This window comes from Geotrypetes seraphini, chromosome 4 (genome assembly GCF_902459505.1).
Source record: "Geotrypetes seraphini chromosome 4, aGeoSer1.1, whole genome shotgun sequence".
Classification (NCBI taxonomy): Eukaryota; Metazoa; Chordata; class Amphibia; order Gymnophiona; family Dermophiidae; genus Geotrypetes; species Geotrypetes seraphini.
The window spans coordinates 101,210,376-101,235,190 of NC_047087.1; the positions used below are offsets into that span (position 1 = coordinate 101,210,376).

Sequence of the window (24,815 nt, forward strand, 5' to 3'; positions counted from 1 at the left end):
CCTGTCAAATTTTGATGCACCACAAATCAAATGAACAGCAGTATTCTGCACAGTTTACATTTTTTGTATAAGAGATGTAGAGCATCCTAGTTATACTATGTTGCAATAGTCCATTGTAGATAAAATGAAACTTGGACTAAAAGATGAAAAATAGCAAAATCAAAAAAAAATCTAATATTTCTCAGTTTCCTCAATAGTAAGAAAGAGCTTTTTACTAACAAACTGACCTGTTTTCCACAGTGAATAGGCTTTCTATTTGAACTCCTAATACTCAAGTAGAAGTGTCAAATTTATACTGAACAACCTTAGTCACTAAAGTTGGATTTATCATAAGAACATAAGAATTGCCGCTGCTGGGTCAGACCAGTGGTCCATCGTGCCCAGCAGTCCGCTCATGCGGTGGCCCTTAGGTCAAAGACCAGTGCCCTATTAGAGTCTAGCCTTACCTGCGTATGTTCTGTTCCAGTAGGAACTTATCCAACCTTGTCTTGAATTCCTGAAGGGGTTTTCCCCTATAACAGCCTCCGGAAAAGCATTCCAGGTTTCTACCATTCTGGGTGAAGAAAAACTTCCTTACATTTGTACGGAATCTTTTCCCTTCTAACTTCAGCAAGTGCCCTCTCTTCACCTTGGAGAGGGTGAACAGTCTCGCTTTCTCTACTAAGTCAATTTCCTTCAAAATCTTGAATGTTTCGATCATGTCCCCTCTCAGTCTTCTCTTCTCAAGGGAGAAGTGGCCCAGTTTCTTTAGCCTCTCGTTGTAAGGCAACTCCCCCAGTCCCTTAACCATTTTTGTCGCTCTTTTCTGGACCCTTTCCAGTAGTACTATGTGTTTTTTCATGTACGGCAACTTGTGTTGGATGCAGTATTCCAGGTGGGGGCGTACCATGGCCCGGTATAAAGGCATAATAACCTTTTCAGATCTGTTTGTGATCCCCTTCTTAATCATTCCTAGCATTCTGTTAGCCCTTTTTGCTGCTGCCGCGCATTGCATGGACAGTTTCATTGACTTGTCTACAAGTACTCCCAAGTCTCTTTTCTGGGGGCTCTCTCCAAATATAGCTCCGGACGTCCTATATTCGTGTATACAATTTTTGTATCTTTAATTTCAGTCTATAAGTAGATACCCATTCTTGACTATAGGCAGGCATAATTGTCTTTGTTTAGTGTTTAATTCCCACCCTCCCCAACTCCCATCCATCCAATTAGAAGGCTAAAAAAGTAATTTCATTGCAATAGGTGAGACATACCGTATTTTCGCGGATATAACGCGCGCGTTATACGCGATTTTACCTACCGCGCATACCCCTCGCGCGTTATATGCCTGAGCGCGGTATAGAAAAGTTTTTAAACATAGTTCCCACCCCGCCCGACGCCCGATTCACCCCCCCAGCAGGACCGCTCGCACCCCCACCCCGAACGACCGCTCGCACGCGCTCCCACCCGCACCCGCATCCACGATCGGAGCAAGAGGGAGCCCAAGCCCTCTTGCCCGGCCGACTCCCCGACGTCCGATACATCCCCCCCCCCGGCAGGACCACTCGCACCCTCACCCCGAAGGACCGCCGACTCCCCAACAATATCGGGCCAGGAGGGAGCCCAAACCCTCCTGGCCACGGCGACCCTCTAACCCCACCCCGCACTACATTACGGGCAGGAGGGATCCCAGGCCCTCCTGCCCTCGACGCAAACCCCCTCCCCCCAACGACCGCCCCCCCCCAAGAACCTCCGCCCGTCCCCCAGCCGACCCGCGACCCCCCTGGCCGACCCCCACGACACCCCCACCCGCCTTCCCCGTACTTTGTGTAGTTGGGCCAGAAGGGAGCCCAAACCCTCCTGGCCACGGCGACCCCCTAACCCCACCCCGCACTACATTACGGGCAGGAGGGATCCCAGGCCCTCCTGCCCTCGATGCAAACCCCCCCCCCCCCCCAACGCCCGCCCCCCCCAAGAACCTCCGCCCGTCCCCCAGCCGACCCGCGACCCCCCTGGCCGACCCCCACGACCCCCCCACCCCCCTTCCCCGTACCTTTGGAAGTTGGCCGGACAGACGGGAGCCAAACCCGCCTGTCCGGCAGGCAGCCAACGAAGGAATGAGGCCGGATTGGCCCATCCGTCCTAAAGCTCCGCCTACTGGTGGGGCCTAAGGCGCGTGGGCCAATCAGAATAGGCCCTGGAGCCTTAGGTCCCACCTGGGGGCGCGGCCTGAGGCACATGGGCCAAACCCGACCATGTGTCTCAGGCCGCGCCCCCAGGTGGGACCTAAGGCTCCAGGGCCTATTCTGATTGGCCCACGCGCCTTAGGCCCCACCAGTAGGCGGAACTTTAGGACGGATGGGCCAATCCGGCCTCATTCCTTCGTTGGCTGCCTGCCGGACAGGCGGGTTTGGCTCCCGTCTGTCCGGCCAACTTCCAAAGGTACGGGGAAGGGGGGTGGGGGGGTCGTGGGGGTCGGCCAGGGGGGTCGCGGGTCGGCTGGGGGACGGGCGGAGGTTCTTGGGGGGGGCGGTCGTTGGGGGGGGAGGGGGGTTTGCGTCGAGGGCAGGAGGGCCTGGGATCCCTCCTGCCCGTAATGTAGTGCGGGGTGGGGTTAGGGGGTCGCCGTGGCCAGGAGGGTTTGGGCTCCCTTCTGGCCCAACTACACAAAGTACGGGGAAGGCGGGTGGGGGTGTCGTGGGGGTCGGCCAGGGGGGTCGCGGGTCGGCTGGGGGACGGGCGGAGGTTCTTGGGGGGGGGCGGTCGTTGGGGGGAGGGGGTTTGCGTCGAGGGCAGGAGGGCCTGGGATCCCTCCTGCCCGTAATGTAGTGCGGGGTGGGGTTAGGGGGTCGCCGTGGCCAGGAGGGTTTGGGCTCCCTCCTGGCCCGATATTGTTGGGGAGTCGGCGGTCCTTCGGGGTGAGGGTGCGAGTGGTCCTGCCGGGGGGGGGGATGTATCGGACGTCGGGGGGGGGCATCAGGCTTTCAGGATGGGGACAGACCTTCAAGGGGGGACAGGACTTCAAGGGGGGACAGTGCACGGAAAGTCAGGGGGGGTGAACGGAGAGTCAGGACAGCGCACGGAAAGTCAGGGCAGTGCACGGAAGTCAGGGGGGGTGAACGGAGAGTCGGGACAGCGCACGGAAAGTCAGGGCGGGCGAAAGGAGCGTCGGGCATCATGCGCGTTATATGCCTGAGCGCGGTATAGAAAAGTTTTTGGTACATATCATCGTGATTTCTGCGCGCTATACCCCTGTGCGCGTTTTACACAGGTGCGCGTTATATCCGCGAAAATACGGTAGATAGATGGATAGTATCCCCATGGCCGCATAGCATTTGCAGAAGGAATCCACTGGATTTTTCTCTGTGTCCCTGCTCTACTTCACTGGGCTCCTTAGCTTCCTCTACAGCAGTGTCTCGCAAACTTTGCGAGCCGCAGCACACTAAAGTGGAGACCATGGCTCGAGGGCACCCGGAAGTGCACGGACGTCAATGCGATGTCACGTTCAGGGTTTGAAATGGCAGACATACTCACCAGTTTTTGTATCTTCCCCAACCATGATAAAGGATTGCAAAACACATCGGCAAGGGGATGAACTATGCATAAATTTAAAATAAAATTTACCTCAAATCTGGTTTTGATCAGGATTTACACCACAGCAAGTTATGCTACTCGGGTGGCAGTCTGACAATCCTTAACAGCACTAACTGGATTACTGTAATTCACACTATACTAGTCTAACTACAAAAGGTCGTCCCTAGCTCCAATTGATTCAGAATGCAGCAATAAGACTAATAAAAGGTGGTTGGTTTTTTTTTTTTTTAAATTCTTTATTCATTTTTACAAATTACAACATGTGTATAAGAAAAATCATTCGAACTTATAAATATACACTTGATTAACTTTCATATATCATTAAAAATATAACTTTTCAGCCAATACCTATATTCTATAATATTTTGAATATTATGAGCTATTCCTAGTATCTAAACAATTGATATCAAGTTAGAAAACCCTCCCAACCCCTCCCTCCCCTTACAAAAGTTCCATTCCCAATACATCACTAATAAAAGGTTGTAAATGATGTGACGACCTCATCATTTTTGAAAAAAACTTCACTACAATACGAAACTCTGTCTGATTTTCAAGGCCCTCAAAGGAAATGGCAGTACTTGAAGAACAGGATCTCATGCTATATATCTCCAAGGCCGCTAAAGTCCTTTGTAGATGGGATCCTTAAGTATACCCTCTACAAAGGACATCATACAGTGTGATACTCACCACCCAGCCTTCTCTGGAATGCACCCCCCTGACAGGCTGTGCTTAACACAAGACTCTTGAGGAAATAGGTGAAAGCTTAGCTCTTCAATGAGGCCTTTAATTGAAGAAGTAACTAACTTGCTACAGACAGACACATTTGCTTTAACCACGTTGATAAGTATTATAAAGCTTTAGGCTTTGTGCTTCTTTCCTGGCTTTATTTTTTATTCTCTTTTGTGGCTTTGTTCATCTGTATATTGTCTCAGCGCTCATAAACTCCTCTGATAACTTGTTGAAAGGCAGAATGGAATGTATAAATAAATATAGCTATAGACACAGATTCTTTTTATTTTCAGTGCCAAAGATACACTGGTGAAATTGTGGGACCTGGACACTCAGCACTGCTTTAAAACTATGGTTGGACACCGTACAGAGGTAAATGCAAATAGACGAAAAGACCACAAGAAAACTCAGGTTTAAAAATTGGTAAATAGGTTGCTGAAAGCCCATTCCTATGAAGTGGAGATTTAAGGTTATTTTAGAATGCTTGTGTAAATAATGGTATGGAAGGACCTTTTGTTGTGTGGGCCCTTGTATCCTCTATAATAAAACCCTTACCCACGCATGCGCAGTTGAAATGGCATAATCCCTGCTGCCGTGATTTGTGCTTCCGTGCCGTGTACCATTTGCGGCGCATGCGGCAGTGAGAGCAACAGCAGGAGGGTGTCCTTCAAGGTCCTGCGAGGCGTCTGGTTGCTACTGTTGCACAGGGAAGTGGAGGGGGAGAGGAAAAAGTGGCTGCTTTGGGGGGAGGGGTGTGCTCTGGGCAGGCAGCAATTTTGGTTTGCTCAGGGGCCCAGAGAGAGATAGGCAGAGGGCAAGGGAGAGAGACAGAGAGATAGACAGAAAGAAGTGGAGGGGGAAAGAGAAAAGGGGCTGCATTGGGGGGAGGGGTGTTCTGGGGGGCAGGCTACAATCTTGGTTTGCTCGGGGGGCCAGAGAGAGATAGGCAGGGAGCCAGGGAGAGAAACAGACAGAAAGAATGACAACAGACAGGGGGCTAGAGAGACAGACAGACAGCGGCCAAGGAGTGAGAAAGAAAGACAGACAGACAGTGGCTAAGGAGACAGAGAGACAGAAAGAAAGACAGACAGACACATCTATTCTAGCACCGTTAATGTAACGGGCTTAAAGACTAGTTTAAAATAATCATCCTTTGATGTAAAGGGCTGTTTAGGAGAATCTTAAGGCTTTGTTGTTTTTAAAGATTATTTTGAATAATAGTATGGACAGCTAGGGTAACCTATTCTGATTTTATTAATTGTATTAGAAAACTCTTTTTATTTTATAATGTAATCTGCTACATTGCTTTCCAAATAATAAATCAGTAAACTGTAATAAGTGCTAACCCGTGCTTAGTGCTGCTTAAAATGCCTTACAGCAGGTTTAGTGTTGTCTAGAAAAACCTAAGGACCCCTTTTACAAAGTGTTTTAGCACAGGCCGGTGCGGTAAATGTCCCAAAGCCCTAAGGGATTTTAAAGGGCTTTGGGAGTTTTGCTGCACGGCACGCACTAGAGCCACTTTGTAAAAGGGGGCCTAAAGTTAGAAAAACTGTACAACTTGACGTTTTTCCCATTAATTTGATTGTGCTTGATTAGAAACTAATTTTTTTAAAAAGTTTGAAAGCCCATCCTAGGGCCCCTCAAAGTGGTCTAGGACAATTCATCACAGCCATTTCAATGCGATGAACTGGCTGCGATTAATCCAATTCAGTGTTTGGGGGGCAGTGCCCCCACTCCCCAAAAATTATACGGCATTGCCCCTCCCACAACACCCCCAGAATTAGCAGCAGGCTCTGAAGCAGCAGGCCACAGGGCAAGAGGGGGTAGGGGGAGCCAGCGGTGAGCAGCAGGCCTTCTTAGGGTGAGGCTGGGAAACGTGTGGGCGGTGGTGGCTGGTGGGGAGCCTTGGAACCTGGGCCGGAGCTGCTCTTTAGCTGCGTCATAGATAGGGCCCTGGGGGAAGAAGCTATCGCCAGAACTACTCATCACAACAAGCAGTTGACAACGGCTGGCAGGGAGGCTGGCCGGAGCTTTTAGTTATTTATCTCTGAAGCCCAGCCTCTCTGTAATGGGATGATTCATCATGGCCATTTCATTACAGCCATGATGAAACGGCCACAATGAATCGTCCCATTTCTTGGGATTATAGCTTTAACTTTTATGTTTCACACTCAGCAATGATACATTGATAAAAAGAAATTTTATGTCATCTGTTTTATTGAAAAAGAACAATAAATCAGTACAGAAATAACACTAGAGTCTCCAATATGCTTATTATAACAAGTGGTGACGGATTCCTTAAAACCCCACTAATACAATGTTACAACCAGAAAAGAATAGGAAAACATTCTCCTGTCATCAAATAATGATAGACATTTTATGCAAAATATTTAGCAGTATTTTATTAAATGAACCTTCAATATCTGCACTTTATTGTGGAAATTTAACATATTTATCTAATAGCTAAACACGTACACTTTGGTGTAGTCATCTGCCAATGGCGTTCCAAACACTCAAGCATTCAATATCTTCTTGAGATAGGATGAAGCTGTATTGCATGAGGCTTCAAAACACTCAAAGTGTTTCCACAATTTTGGCCATTAGTGTAGATGCCCTAAATATAGTTTGGTTTATAGATGCCAGCATTATTTCAGTGCACACACTTCAGCAGTGACCTTCATGTTTGCTATTGAGAGAGAGATTAATATTAACACTGTTGGGTATTTCCTTTTTTTTTTTTTTTTTTCTTGTGATGATCACATCTTTTATCCTTTCAATATTTCCATAAAGTACTAAATTTGTGTTTTGGTAGGTTTGGGGAATGGCCTTACTTGTGAAGGAGAAAAGAATTCTTACTGGCTCAGGAGACAGTGAACTAAGAATCTGGGACATCGCTTATCAAGGAGAGGTATAAAAGAACCAACCAAATGAACAAACCCTCCCCACCTCTGTCACCCACCTTAAGCCTCTCTCAGCTACTGTGGATTTTATTTGGACACATTCAGAACAATTTTATAAATTAGCCATTAACATAAACGTGTTCATAATGCATGTAAATGTTGAAAATGCCAGCATACTGTCCCTGCTTAACTTATATAGCATGTATTTGCAAGGGAGTTTAGAATGGGCAGGACTCCCACTTAACACACATAATTAAGGAATACTATAAGGGTATGTGGGTGTCTTCCACCCTTAGCTGCTTGCACTTACATTGACTGTATGGTGGTTGTAAGTGTTTGTGCCTAAATGTTAAGCATGTATATACCAAGTTATGCTAGAATACTAATAGAGAAATTAGGCACCTACTTTTCTTTATAGAATAGGCTCCTACTGTATGCTCTCTAAGGCACCTAATTGTAGGTGCCATGTTATACACTAGAATTGCCCCCATTCTATTGGTAAAAGTAAGACAATTCTTGTAGGCAAAAAAAAAAAAAAGGTTAGGCTTTTCCTGCCAGTGCTTATTGGTACAAACTGGAACACACATTTCATTGAGTAAAGGCACTGGGGGCGTGGCTTGGACGCGAACTCTGACGGTTGGATGAGAGAGTAGCTCCGCATAAACAAGCTATATATATAAGAATACTACCAAAAAAAATATATATTTTAAAAAGAAAATAACTGAAATATATCAGAACATGGCTTCAAACAAACAAAATAAATCTGACTTGGGAGCCGGAGTATCTGGAACAGGTAGCAACAAGAGGTCGAAACCAGAACCGGGTACACCCTCTAAAGTGCCGCTGCCGTCAGAAAAAAATCTTGACGTTATGGAAGAACTGAGACAAATAAAAGAGATTGTCTTAGATAGTAATAAAAAACTACAAAAAGCGATTGAAGAAGCTGCAATCCTTACAAAAAGAGTAGACATGACAGAAAACAGAATTTCTACATTGGAGGATAATTCAGAACAACTAAACATAGATATGAGATACAGCAAAACCATTTGGAAAGAGGTGACAGAAATTAAAAGAAATCTTGAAGATAGCCGGAATCGTGAGCGAAGGAACAATTTAAGAATTATTGGACTACCGGAAGGAGTGGAAAAAAACGATCCGATAGCCTTTCTGGAAAAATTTTTACCTAAAATATTACCATTAAAATTTAAAACAGAATTGGAAATAGAAAGAGCACATAGGATTCCAACACAAAGAAATAATACTCAAACGGGACCAAGGACTTTAATATTTAGACTTTTAAGACATCAACAAGCAATGGAAATATGTCAACTAGCCAAGGAAAACAAAAATCTAAAATGTCAAGACTCAAAAATACATATTGTACCAGACTTCGCAAAAGAAACAGCATCAAAAAGAAAACAATTCCTGGACATGAGACCCCAACTGAGATCCTTAGGAGCTAGGTTTGGTCTCCTTTATCCAGCGATAATGAAAGTTACTATCGCTAACAAAACCCAAAACTTTATGGAACCCAAAAAACTACAAGAATTTATGGACCAACTTGATCAACCAATGACAACTTAAAAACAATTGATGGCTACTTTTAATATTTATTTACTTATATATACTCATATAGTAAATAAATCTTTCAATATAGAAGAAAATTGAAAACATCGGTTAAAGATTTAAAACTCTCAGGTCAACGGAAAATTTGCACGAGGACCGAATTAAAAATTTGAACAGCATACAACATTCTCAATAGGAAGCAAAGAAGAAATAAAAATCTAAAGAAATCCACATGATTCAATTCTAGAACTTTTAAACAAGAATAGACTTACATGTAAAACTCTTAACTGGACAGAGATCCATCTTGAAATGGTGACGAAGGAAGATTTTCTCTTTGACAAAAGAATAAGGGATGTGCTGATTGGTTAGAAACTATTAGGGGCGGAGTATAGAAAGAAAACAGAGCCATCCTTCAATCATAACATGATTGGTTTAATCGGGTGATTTCCTGTAAGAGGCGGTACTTCCGGCTAAACTTGCGTTTCAAATACAATAGATTGCGTTTCAATAGAAAATATATACAAAAATCTCAATCTGAAACGAAAGTTTACCGGAAAAGTTTTTGATTTATTTTATGGAGTCTCTTATACCTCATAAATATTCCTCATATAAATATATATATATACATTACAGGAAAGCACTTTTAAACTGAATGATGACCTGTGGCTGCCAATGCTGGACACTGGCCTATGACAGACAGTTACTGCCAAAGCACCACCCCAGGGTTGCTCCAGAGCACCCTCTTAGCTGAGGGCTTCTATTCCGTGCGATGCACCCTGCCTCACTGTGGTTTGCGACGTTGTAAGAAGTGTGAAATACAAAACTGGTAGCATTTTAATAGCCTGAAATTAAAAGTAATGTACTCTGGTGCCATGAAAGTGTGTCTGTGTGTCCGTCCCTTTACCACAGACTTCAATTCCTGACATCATTCTGTGTGGACAGTACCATATCTACAAAATATTTATAGTGGATAAATTTAAAATAACAAACTCTGATACTTTGGAAAACAGTAATGGGAGAATGAATTTCTTTTGATATTAATTTTTTTTTTTTTTTATATATTAATTTGATTTAAAAATCTATTGATATATAAAGAAAAAAAAAAATTGGTAGTAATTTAGATAATTTATTAATAGCTTGGGGGAGTTATTTAAATCTAACCTCAATCTGCGTATCCAAGTTTTCGTAATAAAAAGGGGAGGGAAGGGAGGGATGGGAGGGAATAGAGGGGGGATATATAAGAAATGGATGGATAAGGGGAGGGGAAAGGATATAAAATATTTAAATTACTGGGAAAATTTTTTCTTAAAATCATTTATTGTTTACTATCTGAAAATTAAAAAATAAAATAAAATAAAATAAATGGATTTTAAAATAATGTCCTTAAATGTTAATGGTCTAAATCATATGATAAAAAGGAAAAAAGCTTTATCATTTTTAAAGAGGCAAAATTCAGATATATGCTTCATACAAGAGACCCACCTTTCACATATTGAATCTAATAAGCTGGAAGGAGGTTGGGTCAAACACTGTTTTTTCTCACCAGCTATAGGGAAAAAGGCAGGTGTTGCTATTCTAGTTAGTAAAAAATGTTCTGCTTCATTCAAATTAAAAGCTTCAGATACTCATGGAAGATGGGTAATAGTGGAAATGAATATGGGAAATACTACCATGATGTTGATTAATATATATGCCCCTAATTCGAACCAAAATGAATTTTTTAAAACCCTTCAACAACTGATCTTACCACTAGCTACTTCAAATCTAATAGTAGCAGGGGATTTCAATGCTGTAATGGATCCTTTATTAGATAAAAACCCAAGTAGAGTTATGAAATCTATGGGATTAGAAAATTTGACACAATCTTGTGATTTAACAGATATTTGGAGAATACTTCATTTTAATGATCGGGAATTTTCCTTTTGTTCTCATGTTCACAATTCTTTTTCAAGAATAGATTATATATTTATTTCAAATCATCTAGCACAGCAAGTGACACAAGCAGCCATTGATCCTATTGTTTTATCTGATCATGGTGGAGTATGGATAAAAATTAAAATTATTGATCAAAATAATAATAGACCAATTTGGAAGTTCGATAATACATTGTTGGCTGATCCAATTTTTTGTGAAAATCTTTTAATAAAAATGAAAGAATTTTTTCAAATTAATGATAAAGATGAGATTAATAGAGAAATTTTATGGGATGCTTTTAAAGCATCAATTAGAGGACAAATAATTTCCTATTCGGCTTTTCTCAAAAAACAAAATAAAAAACAATTTTTAATTTTAGAAAAAGAGATTAAAAATTTGGAAACAAAATTAATAGAAAAATGGGAATATTCAATTCAACAAGAATTATTAAAATTAAAAATTAAATATAATGAAATCTCATCTAAAATGATTAGAAAAGAATTATTTTCTCAGCAAACATTATATTATGGTAACTCAAATAAGTCGGGAAGAATATTAGCAAACTATCTTAAAACAAAAAAAAGAAAAACAAAATTAATAGCTATAAAAAATGAAAATGGAGACACATTCACACAAATTGAACCTATATTAAAACAATTCCTAAAATTTTATAAATCTCTTTATTCTTCCGAGACTTATAAAAATAAAGAAAAAGATGGTTTAGAATTTTTGAAAATGTTAGAGGGTCCAAAAGTTCCTGAACATATAAAACGAAGTTTAGAAGAACCAATATCAATAAAAGAATTAGGAACAGCTTTGAAATCCCTTAGAGTTGGATCCGCTCCAGGTGGTGATGGATATACAGTTGAATTTTATAAAACATTTCAAAATTTTTTACTACCCTATCTACTAAATCTTTATCAATATCAACTTAATAAAGGTTGTATTAAAGGCACTATATCAGAATCTTTAACTATTGTTTTGCCAAAACCTAATAAAGATCCCACTTTGGTCTCAAACTATAGGCCAATATCTTTAATAAATGTAGACGGAAAATTATTAGCAAAAATACTTGCGTTAAGATTGGCTAATGCTCTCCCCCACATTATAGGTATGCATCAAACAGGATTCGTTGCTCAAAGACATTCATCTCACAATACCAGATTAGCATTCCATATGCTATATTTAACAAAGAAAATGAATGAACCTACTTTTGCTATTTCATTGGATGCAGAAAAGGCTTTCGATAGAGTAGAATGGCCTTTTATGTACCAGGCAATGGAATGGTTTGGTATAGGTCCTGGATTCACACAAATGATAAAAACATTGTATAGCTCCCCTTCTGCAAGATTATATATCAATAATACTTTTTCAGAAAAATTTAATCTACAGAGAGGAGTTAGACAAGGATGTCCCTTGTCTCCTTTACTGTTTGATATTGTTTTAGAACCCTTAATATTAGCTATCCAACAAACAAAGGAGATACAGGGTATACCTCACTCAGACAGAGAATATAAAATATCTGCTTGACGATTTATGCAGACGATTTATTATTATATTTGAGAAATCCAGAATCTACCATTCCATATCTACTTGAATTAATTGAGAAATTTGGAACTTTTTCAGGATATAAAATTAATTGGAATAAATCAGAAGTTCTTCCTCTAAATGTATATTGTACAAAAGATTTATTTGATACATTCTCTTTTGTTTGGAAGGAAGAATCTATTAAATATCTTGGAATTTGGATAACAAAAACAATAGATGAAACAATGAAAATTAATGAAAAATGTCTAATACAGAAAGTGACAGAATTCTGTGAGCAATGGAATCCTTTACATTTATCTTGGTGGGGAAGAGTACAAACAGTTAAAATGATGATTTTGCCTGTAGTTTGCTACCAAATGGGAATGATACCAATTTTCTTTCAAGAATCTTTTTATACAAAATTAAATAGAATTTTGACAAAATTTATTTGGCTTAATAAAAAACCAAGAATTGCTTTAGTGTCGCTGCAAAAAACAATTAAAGAGGGAGGGGTAAATTTTCCCAACTTTTATAGGTATCATCAAGCCTATATTTTACAACATGGTATGTATTGGATCCTCCCAGAACCCACTGATAATATTCCAGACTGGTTTTGGCTGGAATGGAGACTTATATTTCCATTACGTCTTAGTCATGTAATTAGTATCAAAATGCCAAAGTTATACAAAGATCATAAAATATTTATGGATACCTGGAAAACTCTAAGATACATAAGTAATATAACTCAAATTCCAATTAATAAATCAACTACTCAAACAATATGGCTAAACCCCAAGATCAAAATTGGCAGTTTTAAAGTCATCTGGAAACATTGGATGATAGCAGGTATTCGTATTTTAGATGATGTGATAAAAAATGACAAATTGATGGAGTTTTCACAATTGCAACATAAATTTGGTCTTAATAAAACACAATATTTTAAATGGTTGCAATTGAAGCAATCTATTCAGGAAGGGTTCCCTGAATGGAAAAACCTTGCTAAATATCACAGTTTAGAATTCTTATGTTTCCAGATGGACTCAATAGGACATAAAGCCGCACAGTGGTATAAATTAATATCTGGATTTATAAATAAAAAACCAAAAAATACTCTTAGAGACATTTGGAGCATTGAGATAAAACACCAAATTAGTGCATCTCAATGGCCACAACTTTGGTCTTGGAGGCTAAAATGTACGGTATCAGCATCTATGAGACAAACTTGGTTTTTTCTTCTTCACAGAGCATTTTGGACCCCTACACGTTTACATAGAATAGATAGCTCTAAATCCAATAGATGCTGGCACTGTCATGTTGAAATTGGGACATTAGACCATCTTTTATTCTTTTGTCCATTTATCTTATCATTCTGGAAATCAATTTGGCCCCAAATTAATAGAATACACTGCACAACAATTTTTTGGTTAAGTCTTGATTCCTGAAAAGTTTTTGGTGATTATGACAGGTACCAACTTGGTATGCTCAAATATGGTTTTGGTTTTACTGCATCACGTAAGAACTATGAGAAATAGACATTTTTATGTTTACTGACAATAAAATATATAGTCAAGTTTACGTTTCGCACAAGCGACTAAATGAAACAGAATTAAAAGTGTTTTGCTCCCGAGTTTCTTTTATATTCAGTGTCTGGTGCATCACGTTGTAGCATCCAACAATAGTCGGCAAGCATTGACGGATTCCAATTGCCCTGGTATCGTTTCTCCATCGTAGCTATGTCTTGATGAAACCTTTCACCGTGCTCGTCACTCACAGCACCGAGATTTGCGGGGAAGAAGTCCAAGTGTGAATGGAGGAAATGAATCTTGAGTGACATATTGCACTTCATTCTCTTGTATGCTTTGAGAAGTTTGTCTACCAGCTGAATGTAGTTTGGGGCTCTGTAATTGCCCAGAAAATTGTCAACAACGTCTTTCAAGGCTTTCCAGCCAATTTTTTCCGGCCCAACTAACAGATCTTCAAATCGCTTGTCACTCATAACATGTCTGATCTGGGGGCCAACAAAAATACCCTCTTTGATCTTGGCATCAGTTATTCTTGGGAACATCTGTCTTAAATAACGAAAACCTTCCCCTTCCTTGTTCATTGCTTTCACAAAATTCTTCATGAGTCCCAGTTTAATGTGAAGAGGAGGCAAAAATATCTTTGTCGGGTCAACAAGCGATTCATGTGCTACATTTTTCTGTCCTGGAACTAACTTTTTACGGAGTGGCCAGTTCTTTCTAGAATAGTGCGACTCTCTGTCTCGGCTGTCCCATTCGCAGATGAAACAGCAGTACTTTGTATAGCCAAGCTGCAGTCCTAGTAACAGAGCAACGACTTTGAGGTCTCCACAGATATTCCAGTTATACCTGGTATACTGGACATACTTTAGTAACATTTCCATATTCTCATATGTTTCTTTCATATGTGCTGCATAGCCAACAGGTACTGAAGGATAAACGTTGCCATTGTGCAACAGAACAGCTTTCAGGCTTAACATTGACGAATCAATGAAAAGACGCCACTCTTCCGGGTTGTGATCACAACCAAAGACCGAGAACAATCCTTCAATGTCACAACAGAAACAGAGACTGTCGACTTGTGCAAAAAATTTGGTTATATCATGATGCCGGTCTCGAAACACAGAAATTTTCGTACCTGGTGATAGCAAACACCATTCCTGCAGTCTCGAACCTAGCAGCTCAGCTTTTGCTTTTGACAGACCCAAATCTCTGACCAAATCGTTCAATTCGGACTGTGTTATCAGATGTGGATCGCCTGATGAGGATGGTTCAAAATCCGGGTCAATGTCACTGTTAGAACCCTGCACTGCAGTTTCTTCATCTGGTTCGTCTAAGGTCCAATCCTCTGGTGGTTTCGGAACTGGAAGACTGTCATCATGTGGCATGGGTCTCATTGCTGAAGGCAGATTAGGATATTCAATTGACTTCTTGTTTTTGGCAGAGAAACCAGACACATTAGTCAAACAGAAATAACAGTCCGTCACATGGTCTTTCTGTTCTCGCCATATCATCGGAACAGCAAATGGCATCGTCTTTCGAGTACCTCTGAGCCAGGCTCTCAGACTAACAGCACATGTCGCACAGCAAATGTGAGGCGCCCATTGCTTGTCTTGATCACCTATTTTGCAGCCAAAATACAGATGATAGGCTTTCTTTACAAGGGCAGTCATCGAACGTCTCTGAGGCGTAAGTGTATATTCCCCACAGATATAGCAGAATGTGTCGCGGCTGTTACGACACCGACGAGACATATTGCCCGACACCAAAACGTCTATATAAGAACATAAGAACATAAGAATTGCCATCTCCGGATCAGACCCATGGTCCATCGAGTCCGGCGATCCGCACACGCGGAGGCCCCAGTCAGGTATACACCTGATTGTTCTAATCACCCATATCCCTCTATGCCTCTCATAAGGAGATGTGCATCTAATTTGCCTTTGAATCCTAGCACAGTGGATTCCTTAATAACCTCCTGTGGAAGAGCATTCCATGCGTCCACCACTCGCTGCGTAAAGCAGAACTTCCTGACATTTGTCCTGGACTTGTCACCCCTTAGCTTCAGACCATGTCCTCTTGTCCGTGTCACATTGGACAATGTAAATAATTTGTTTTTCTGCTCTATTTTATCGATGTCTTTCAGTATTTTGAACGTCTCTATCATGTCCCCTCGCAGCCTCCTCTTCTCAAGGGAGAACAATCCTAGTTTCTTGAGTCGTTCCTCATATTCCAATTTCTCCATACCTCTTATTAGTTTCGTTGCTCGTCTCTGCACCCTCTCCAGCAGTTTTATATCCTTCTTTAGGTTGGGAGACCAATGTTGTACACAGTACTCCAAGTGTGGTCTGACCATTGCTCTATAAAGCGGCATTATGACTTTCTCCGATCTACTCGTGATTCCTTTCTTTATCATGCCCAACATTCTGTTTGCTTTCTTTGCCGCTGCCGCACATTGTGCCGACGGCTTCAGGGTCCTATCTATCAGTACACCCAGGTCCTTTTCTTGTTCGCTCTTACCCAGAGTTGCTCCTGACATTCTATACTCGTGTTCCTTATTCTTACTACCTAAATGCATTACTTTGCATTTCTCCACGTTGAACTTCATCTGCCATTGCTCTGCCCATTTCTCTAGCTGATACAAGTCGCTCTGGAGTTCCTCGCTATCTTCCTGCGATCTGATTTCCCGGCATAGCTTTGTGTCGTCTGCAAACTTAATGATCTCACTGGATATTCCGCCTTCCAGGTCATTGATATATATATTAAATAGAATCGGCCCAAGTACCGAGCCCTGGGGCACACCACTAGTCACTTTCTCCCAGTCTGAGAACTTCCCATTTATGCCCACTCTCTGCTTCCTGTTTTCCAGCCATTTGCCTATCCACCTTTGTATATCTCCCTCTATTCCATGGCTTTGTAGTTTCCTGAGAAGTCTTTCATGCGGAACTTTGTCGAATGCTTTCTGGAAGTCCAAATAAATTATGTCCACCGGCATTCCACTATCAATTTGCTTGTTCACGGTCTCAAAAAATTGAAGCAAATTCGTTAAACATGATTTCCCTTTCCTGAACCCATGTTGACTGGGTTTCAGCAAGTCGTGTGTATCTAAGTGCCGGACTATGCTATCCTTGATCAGTGCTTCAACCATCTTTCCAGGGACAGACGTAAGGCTCACTGGTCTGTAGTTGCCCGGTTCTCCTCTCGATCCTTTCTTGAAAATTGGCGTGACATTCGCTATCTTCCAGTCATCTGGTATCTGTCCAGTTCTGATTGTCAGATTGGTGAGTTTTTGCAATAACTCTCCGATTTCAATCTTCAATTCTTTTAAGACTCTCGGATGAATTCCATCCGGTCCAGGGGATTTGTCACTTTTAAGTTTGTCGATCTGGTAGTATATCTGGTCCAACTCCACTTCAACTGTGGTGAGGCTGTCTTCTATTACTCCATTAAACACTTTCATTGCCTCTGGTATTTTTGCAGTATCCTCCTCCGTAAAGACAGACGCAAAGAAGGAATTTAGTTTGTCCGCAATTTGTTTATCTTCCTTAATGTACCCTTTTCTTCCCTGGTCGTCCAGGGGTCCCACCGCCTCTTTTGCGGGTTTTTTCCCTTTCACGTATCTAAAGAAGGGCTTGAAGTTCTTGGCCTCTTGCGCTATTTTTTCTTCATAGTCCTTTTTGGCATCCCTCACCGCCTTGTGACATTTCTTCTGTTCGTCTTTATGTTTTTTCCATGCTTCGGTCGTTTTGATGTGTTTCCATTTTTTGAAAGAGTCCTTCTTTTCTTTTATGGCTTCCTTCACCTGTCTGGTAAGCCATGCCGGTTCTCCCTTACCTTTTGTTCTCCCTTCTTTGGAGATCCTCGGAATGTGTAGGTTTTGTGCTTCTGTGATAGTACTTTTCAGTAGGGACCATGCCTGGTCTACTGTTTCAATTTTATCCACCTTTTTCTTGAGTCGTTGTTTCACCATGGCTCTCATGCGATCGTATTTGCCCTTTTTAAAGTTAAAGGTTTTGGTTAAGGTTTTGGCACTTTTTCTATTCCCGATGTCAAGCTTAAAGATGATCACATTGTGATCGCTCGTCCCCAGCGGTACCGTAACTTCTACTTCTTTTGTCGGTCCCGTGAGGCCATTTAGCACCAAGTCCAGGGTGACGTTGCCTCTTGTCGGCTCTTTCACCATTTGTTCCAGGAAGCAATCCCCTAGCGCCTCCAGGAACTTGGCCTCCTTGCCGCAGTTGGAGGTTCCTAGTTTCCAGTCTATCCTCGGGAAATTGAAGTCTCCCAATATTATTACATTGCCCGTCTTGCATTCTCGTTTGATTTCCTCTATCATTTCTAAGTCAGTTTCATCCGCCTGTCCCGGGGGACGATAAAAAAGGCCAATTTTCGTGGCTGCACTGTTTTGTCCAGGAATCTTGACCCAGAGGGACTCTAGCTTCTCTTTCGTTTCCATCGTAGCCACTTCAACAGATTCTATTCCTTCCTGCACATATAGGGCATCAAGCTTACTTACTGTTATATTGCTACAGCTACTATACTACTATACTTTACTATACTGATACTATATACACACACGGACTATCTATATTAACCAAATGAGCAGGATCGGTGTATGGAAGCCACCATTATAGCATGGTGAGACATATAGCATCAAGCTTACTTACTGTTATATTGCTACAGCTACTATACTACTATACTTTACTATACTGATACTATATACACACACGGACTATCTATATTAACCAAATGAGCAGGATCGGTGTATGGAAGCCACCATTATAGCATGGTGAGACAGCGCAAGCTCGTTCAGACCTGCCCAGACATGCCCAGGATGTCATCTTCCATAAAACAGCTTCCAACCTGGCTAGATTTTATGCATGGACATACCCAGGCGGCACAAACCTTTGTTGATAAGACACTTATGGGAGAAAAAATTGTTTGCATCCAAATATAAGAAAAAATCACGACAAAATTGAAGATTTCTCTGAAATGGTACGTGATGGGTAATTTTTGATGTAATATTCATGATCAGCACCCAAAATTCTATAAGAAACACCCAGCAGTGTTCAGGAAGCAAAAACTTTGTTGTGCAGTGATATTAGAAAATCCAGTAGCCTTGACATATGATACTATATTATTTGGAACAACCATGAGAGCAAAGAGCCAAATCTCATCAAGTAATAACAAACTTTTATTTATCCTAACTGGAATAGCAATACAACAAATTACATTTAATTGGAAACAACATGATAGATTGAATTATATGTTCTGGTGGAATTCTGTATGCCATATATATAAAATGGAACTCGCTATTGCAACACATAAAGGATATATGAATAAATTTCAAAAAATATGGGGACCATTAAAAGATTTTTGCAAAGAATGATAAACTTTCTCATGAATAAAATTTGGAAAAATCTGAAGACCGTTAACAGATTTCTTTAATGGATGATTAACTTTTCCCATGATAACATTTGAATAGAGGGGAATGGGGTGGGCTTTTAATTCTGATTATTATATAATAATTAATATATGAATGAATTACAATTAAAAATTGATTTATGTATTAATGATTGGGAGGGAGGGAGGGAGGGAAAGGGGATTATTATATCTAATAAGAATTATATAAATTTTGATTTCTTGCATAATATTATAACTTTATATAATATTAAATTTCTAATGAAATGTTAAATTTGATATTAATATATGAGTTAATCAAGTGTGTATATTCAAATTTCTAATGAGTTTATTGAAACACTTGTTGTAACATAAGAAAATGAATAAAGATTTTAAAAAAGAGTAAAGGCACTGCATTCCTGTAGTGCCATATCAAGTTTCCATGGTATTCACAATAATAACTAATAATAATTGTATTTTTATATATCGCCATGCCACAAATAGTTCAAAGCGGTTTACAGGGGAAGAGACTGTATACAGACAGCGACATTACAGAGAACATTCTAAATTACATTGGCATGTTAAGCTACAGCATCAAGTCTCTTGATGCAGACCACGCATCGACCGCATCTGTAGGTTGTCTCTTCTCCTAGGTGTGCATCCTCTTCGAGGTCACCCTCTCCGAGACAACCTGCTGCACCGATAGTACTGGCTGGTGAGCCTTCAGTACTGGTGCATGCTGCTTGGCAGGCATCACAGGCCTCGAGTCTCTTGATGCAGATCAAAAGACGATGTCATCATTCTGCTGAGCTGCAAGTTGTTTTTCCCATATGGGGTACGTCTTCTGCCAGGTCACCCACACCGAAACAGCCTGCTGCACTGACAGTACTGGCTGTTGAGCAATTGCTACTGGTGCATTCTTTTTGAGAGAAGCTTGATGAATTATTTCACAGGGAGATTGCCACTGTTTTTAGGTCGCATTGCATGCATGTCCTACACTCAACTCCCTTGGTACTAGCCCATCCTGCTCATACCACTGTGAAGCATCAAGGTACCGATAACACTGATCCATTGGAGCAACAAAATACTGCTCAGGGATCTTCTATGAGGTGTCATGGTTCTACCTCTCAGTGCTGATCTTTCTCCAGGCATGGTTCTTTGTATTGAAGTTGTACTACTTCTCAACAATGCTCTCGTTCGAGACCTAGAGCTGCTACTTCGGGCCATAAGTCCTCTTCTTTTGTGAGGCGTTCCAGGCTAAGACATTGGAGTTCCTCTTCCACTTGACCTCCTCTTTTGAAGAGACATCAGGAACTTCATCGATCCACTTCTGCCTCTTCATTAGACCAGTACCAAAAACGTTGCAGAACTTCTTCTAGACATTTTTTCACAGAAGTTTTTCTCGGATTTTAAGTCTGACTCGGAGTGTGGTGTTTCCCTTTCTGAACCTGAGTCTGCTGGTGCAAAAGAAGGTCTTCTCCTGAAGAATTCTCCTTTGCCACTTATATTAACCAATTATGCAAGGATTTGTCTCTTTCAGTGGAGGCTGATGCCTCATTTAATGCTGAACACAATATATTGAACTTACGTGGACCTTCCAAAGATCTCTTCAAACTGCCGTTGCATGAACTTTTCAAAAATTGTTAGATGCTTTTATCTGTCAAGGCTGCTCTGGGAAAGATGAATTAGCTTTACAGAATTTTCTCTACTTCAGGATTTGATAGTCCCCAACTTTGCATGAACTGTTTAAACAAATCCTTTTCAAAAATTGGTAGATGCTTTTATCTGTCAAGGCTGCTCTGGGAAAGATGAATTAGCTTTACAGAATTTTCTCTACTTCAGGATTTGATAGTCCACAACTTTGCATGAACTGTTTAAACAAATCCTTTTCAAAAATGGGAGATGCCTTTATCTGTCAAGGCTGCTCTGGGAAAGATGAATTCACTTTACAGAATTTTCTCTACTTCAGGTTTTGATAATCCACAACTTCCTCATCATTCATTATTAGTGGACAACCCTCAAAAAATATTTTCCTACCAGAGTGCATGCCTCATTGACTCTGGGACATGAAGGCCGTACCATGGACAAGTTTGGATGTCGCCTTTATCAAAAATCTATGCTGCTGAGCAGAATTCTTAATTACACTTTCTACATGTCTTTGTATCTTCAACAACATGTTCAATTGTTGACTGATTTCGAGCAATACATTCCTTCAGAGCATCTTCTGGAACTTCAGTGGACTATACATACTCTCTCGCAGACTGCAACGTATCTTCCAAGATCACTCTCTGATGCTTTTCAACTGTCTTCCAGAGCGTCCACTATGTCAGTAGCTATGAGACACCTAGCTTGGCTTAGACTCTGATATAGAGCTCAATCTTCAAAAAAGATTAGCCAGTATTCCATGACTAGGGAAGGAGCTTTTTGGTGAGCCCATCGAGGTTGATGCACAAAAGTTAGCTCAACATGAGCAGATTTGGAATAATTTAAATAAAGAAAAGTCTAAGGTCCTCTTCTATCAAACTGCGCTAGAGTTCCTATGAGTGTCAGGAGCAGCGGGGGCCATTCAGCGTGGCTCTCTGCACTAAAAACTGCTAGTGTAGTTTGATAGAAGAGGCCCCAAGTCTTATTCTTTAAAGAGATCTACTAAACAACCTCTTTCACAGCAGAGACATTCTCCTTCTACGCCTTCTGGTTCTGGGCAGCCTCTGAAAGAGCGGCAAATGTGCTAGAGGCCTTGAACTGATTCAGTGGGACTTGTTCATGATTCTGCTCAATTATTCTAGATCCATCGAAGCTTGCCTTTACTATACTATCAACATTGGTCTCTCATATTAACTGCAAAAATAAACATAACCAGTTGGTCGCGACCCGCATTCAATCTCAAATTTCTTGATTTTCAGCGGCATTTATACTTCATATTCCTATGAGCTCCGCTGTGCAAACTCACATTAGTAGGAAATCCACCATGGGTGTAGACCCTTTAAGGTGTTTTTTCCCAACTGCCTGGACTCTACTCCACTGAGAAGGGAATCTAACATGGGTGGAGAGTCTGTAAAGTTAGATTCCTCCACATGTTTTTCAGTAAGAATAACATCAATTGCCATTCATCAATCAAGCTACAATTACTTCAGGATGCCACCATGCAGTGTTGAGCCTGTAAGGTGGTTATTTTTCCTGCTGCTAATATACATGAATATAAGGATATGATGAGATATAACAGGGTTGTAAAACCTGCAAGTTAGATTCCTACTACTGCTTTATTTTCGAAGCAGAACCAATCAAGTTTTTCTTGAAACATGTCTTTCACTATACCATCAATGTTTATACAGTACCTTCCAGAAGGCATCCATTTACTTCAACTATTTTCCATACACCTGTTTGTTCATGAACATTCCCCCAAAACTTTTTACTCCATCTCCTTTTGATTCCAAAAAGCCAGGAGGTTTGGGAGTGGCTGTAGGGGAGGAAGAGGCCACTACATCCTTTTTAGGATGTTGTTGTTTTTGTTTTTTTTGCTTCAGTTTATCTCAGTCCTAGTCTCTGGACTGATGGTTTCTTCTATATGACTACAATTAGATGCTTATGCATTCTGCAGTCAGTATGCACATTAAAACCTGTTCCTACTGGGTTTTCCATACAGGTCTCTTAACATTTCTTTCACTTTTGCTTACGCACACAGAAATTTCTGTGCTCAAGTGTACCTCATTTGAATTTTTCCTTGTTGCTGAGTCACTCAAGTTGCACTGTACTATATACCTCAGCCAGAGATTCTAATTCTCTGTCTCTCTATCAGTGGACCGAGAATATTTAGCCCTAGGAAAGAACTTGGCATACATATTTTAATCATAAATCACCTTTTTGTTCTAGACAATCTTCTCCTCATTGTCTATTAATGGTGGCTTTTCTCCTGGATGGAATGGACTAATCCCTCTGTGCGTTTCCTGCAATTCTTCTCTTGCTCAATTTGCCAGTTCAGCTCCCTCAGGAAATTGGCCTCCATGCTTTTTGTACCCTCTTGTGTGCCAGACAGCCATGATACTTCTTTTTCTTCTAGCCAGAGACAAAAGTTTTGGAGTCTGGAATAATACTGCATACTGTGCTAGCTTTCTTGTTGTAGATAGTATCCAATTTTTGCACTAACCAGGAAGTTTAGTTGGCTGCATTTACACCTTTGAGGTCCAAGTAGAGTGATGACGTTTTGAGAATGTAGGGCATTTGCAGGGTATTATTTCGTTCTCTGGAAGTGACGGGAGTTCCAGTGGTTGGATCATCCCTTTGTGCTAGCTGCGGCTGCCTACAGGGGCGATCAGCTTCAAAAGCGACCATTTCAGGAAGGATTCATATGATCATTTCTTCAGCAGGAAGTGTCTTCCCGTATCATTAAAGGCGCATTCTATTAGAAGTGTGGCTTCCCCCTGGGTGGAGTCTAGATTAGTTTTCACCAAGGAAATCTGTAGCTTGGCCACATGGTCCTCCCTCCATATTTTAATAAAGTTTTATAGGGTGGACATAGCAGCAAAATTCAATACCATATTTGGGTCTTCAGTACTTGCAGCAGACTCATCTGTCCTGCTCTAGGTTCCAGGGACTACTTTGATACATCCTGAATGTTCAAGAATGAGTATCTTGTTGTATTAGAAGGGGAGATTAGGTGCTTACCGCAATAATCTTTCTAGTAAATAGGCACATCTTCCCTGAAGCCTGCCCTGTCAGATGTTCATTAGCCTTCTTGTGGTCTCACACATGTTCATATTACCGGATTCTTTTTTTCTGTCCCTTGTCCAGTACAGTCAGGGATGGTGGGGATGGGTAATTGCTAATGGGAAGAGACCGTGGAGTATTTTTTTTCAGAATTCAGACTGTTGGTTCAGCTTGCACTCAGGTAAGGTGGCTTGTTCATTCCACTTCATTATGTAGTTAAATGTTCATGACCCCATACCCCTCCCTCTTATGTTTCATTTCTAGGGCTGACTGTCTGCTTTGATATGAACTGAGGAATTACAGGACAACCTAGAGTGATGGGAGGTGGAGTGAAAAAATTCTCATGATGCTCTCTACACAGAATCTTACAAGGAGGGATTGACTACCCGAGTATTCAAGAATGATGTGCCTATTTATTAGAAAGAAGATTATCAAGATAAGTACCTAATCTTCCCATCACAGCATTACATCAGATGAAGAGATCTATTAAAATGTTGCTGGATTGTGTGTGAAATTTTTTTTATTTGTCAGTGGGGATACAACTAATTTTAATATTATATTTACTTCAAAAGACAAACGACCCAGAAGAGCCAAAATTTAAAAAATACAAAGGCCTACCTAGCAACGAGGAGAACACTGAAGAGTCAGAGGAGAGTCCTGAAGAGGTAACATTATAGATCTTTCATAGCACTATCTGCTCTGAGTATTGCAGACATTTAGGGGAACCTCAGAAGCCTGTCTGCAGTAATTATGTATCACCATAATTTTCTTCTTTCTTTGCCAGCGCATCTTGAAATGTCACAAAGCTGGTTCCATTATGCGAGAGGGAAGGGATAGAGTTGTTTCCCTGAGAGTGGACCATACAGGAAGGATTCTGGCTTGCCATGTGAGTTACCCATTCTCCCAGCTGGCTTGACTGAATGTCTTTTAGAACCTTGGGTCTGTCTGCCAGGAGGGATGTTTCATGTGGCCTGGTATTTCATTA

At 41.0% G+C, this 24,815-nt stretch overlaps 1 protein-coding gene across 3 annotated transcripts in view; it reads left to right on the plus strand.

Moving 5' to 3' along the window:
• WDR3 (WD repeat domain 3) overlaps positions 1-24,815 on the plus strand; it is a 137,151-nt gene that overhangs the window by 38,580 nt on the left and 73,756 nt on the right. For all 3 annotated transcript variants that reach the window (XM_033941947.1, XM_033941948.1, XM_033941949.1), the window contains 4 exons: positions 4,593-4,671; positions 7,112-7,207; positions 24,403-24,495; positions 24,615-24,716. In XM_033941947.1, the coding sequence (XP_033797838.1) occupies positions 4,593-4,671; positions 7,112-7,207; positions 24,403-24,495; positions 24,615-24,716 (370 nt within the window). The remainder of the gene's footprint in view (positions 1-4,592; positions 4,672-7,111; positions 7,208-24,402; positions 24,496-24,614; positions 24,717-24,815) is intronic.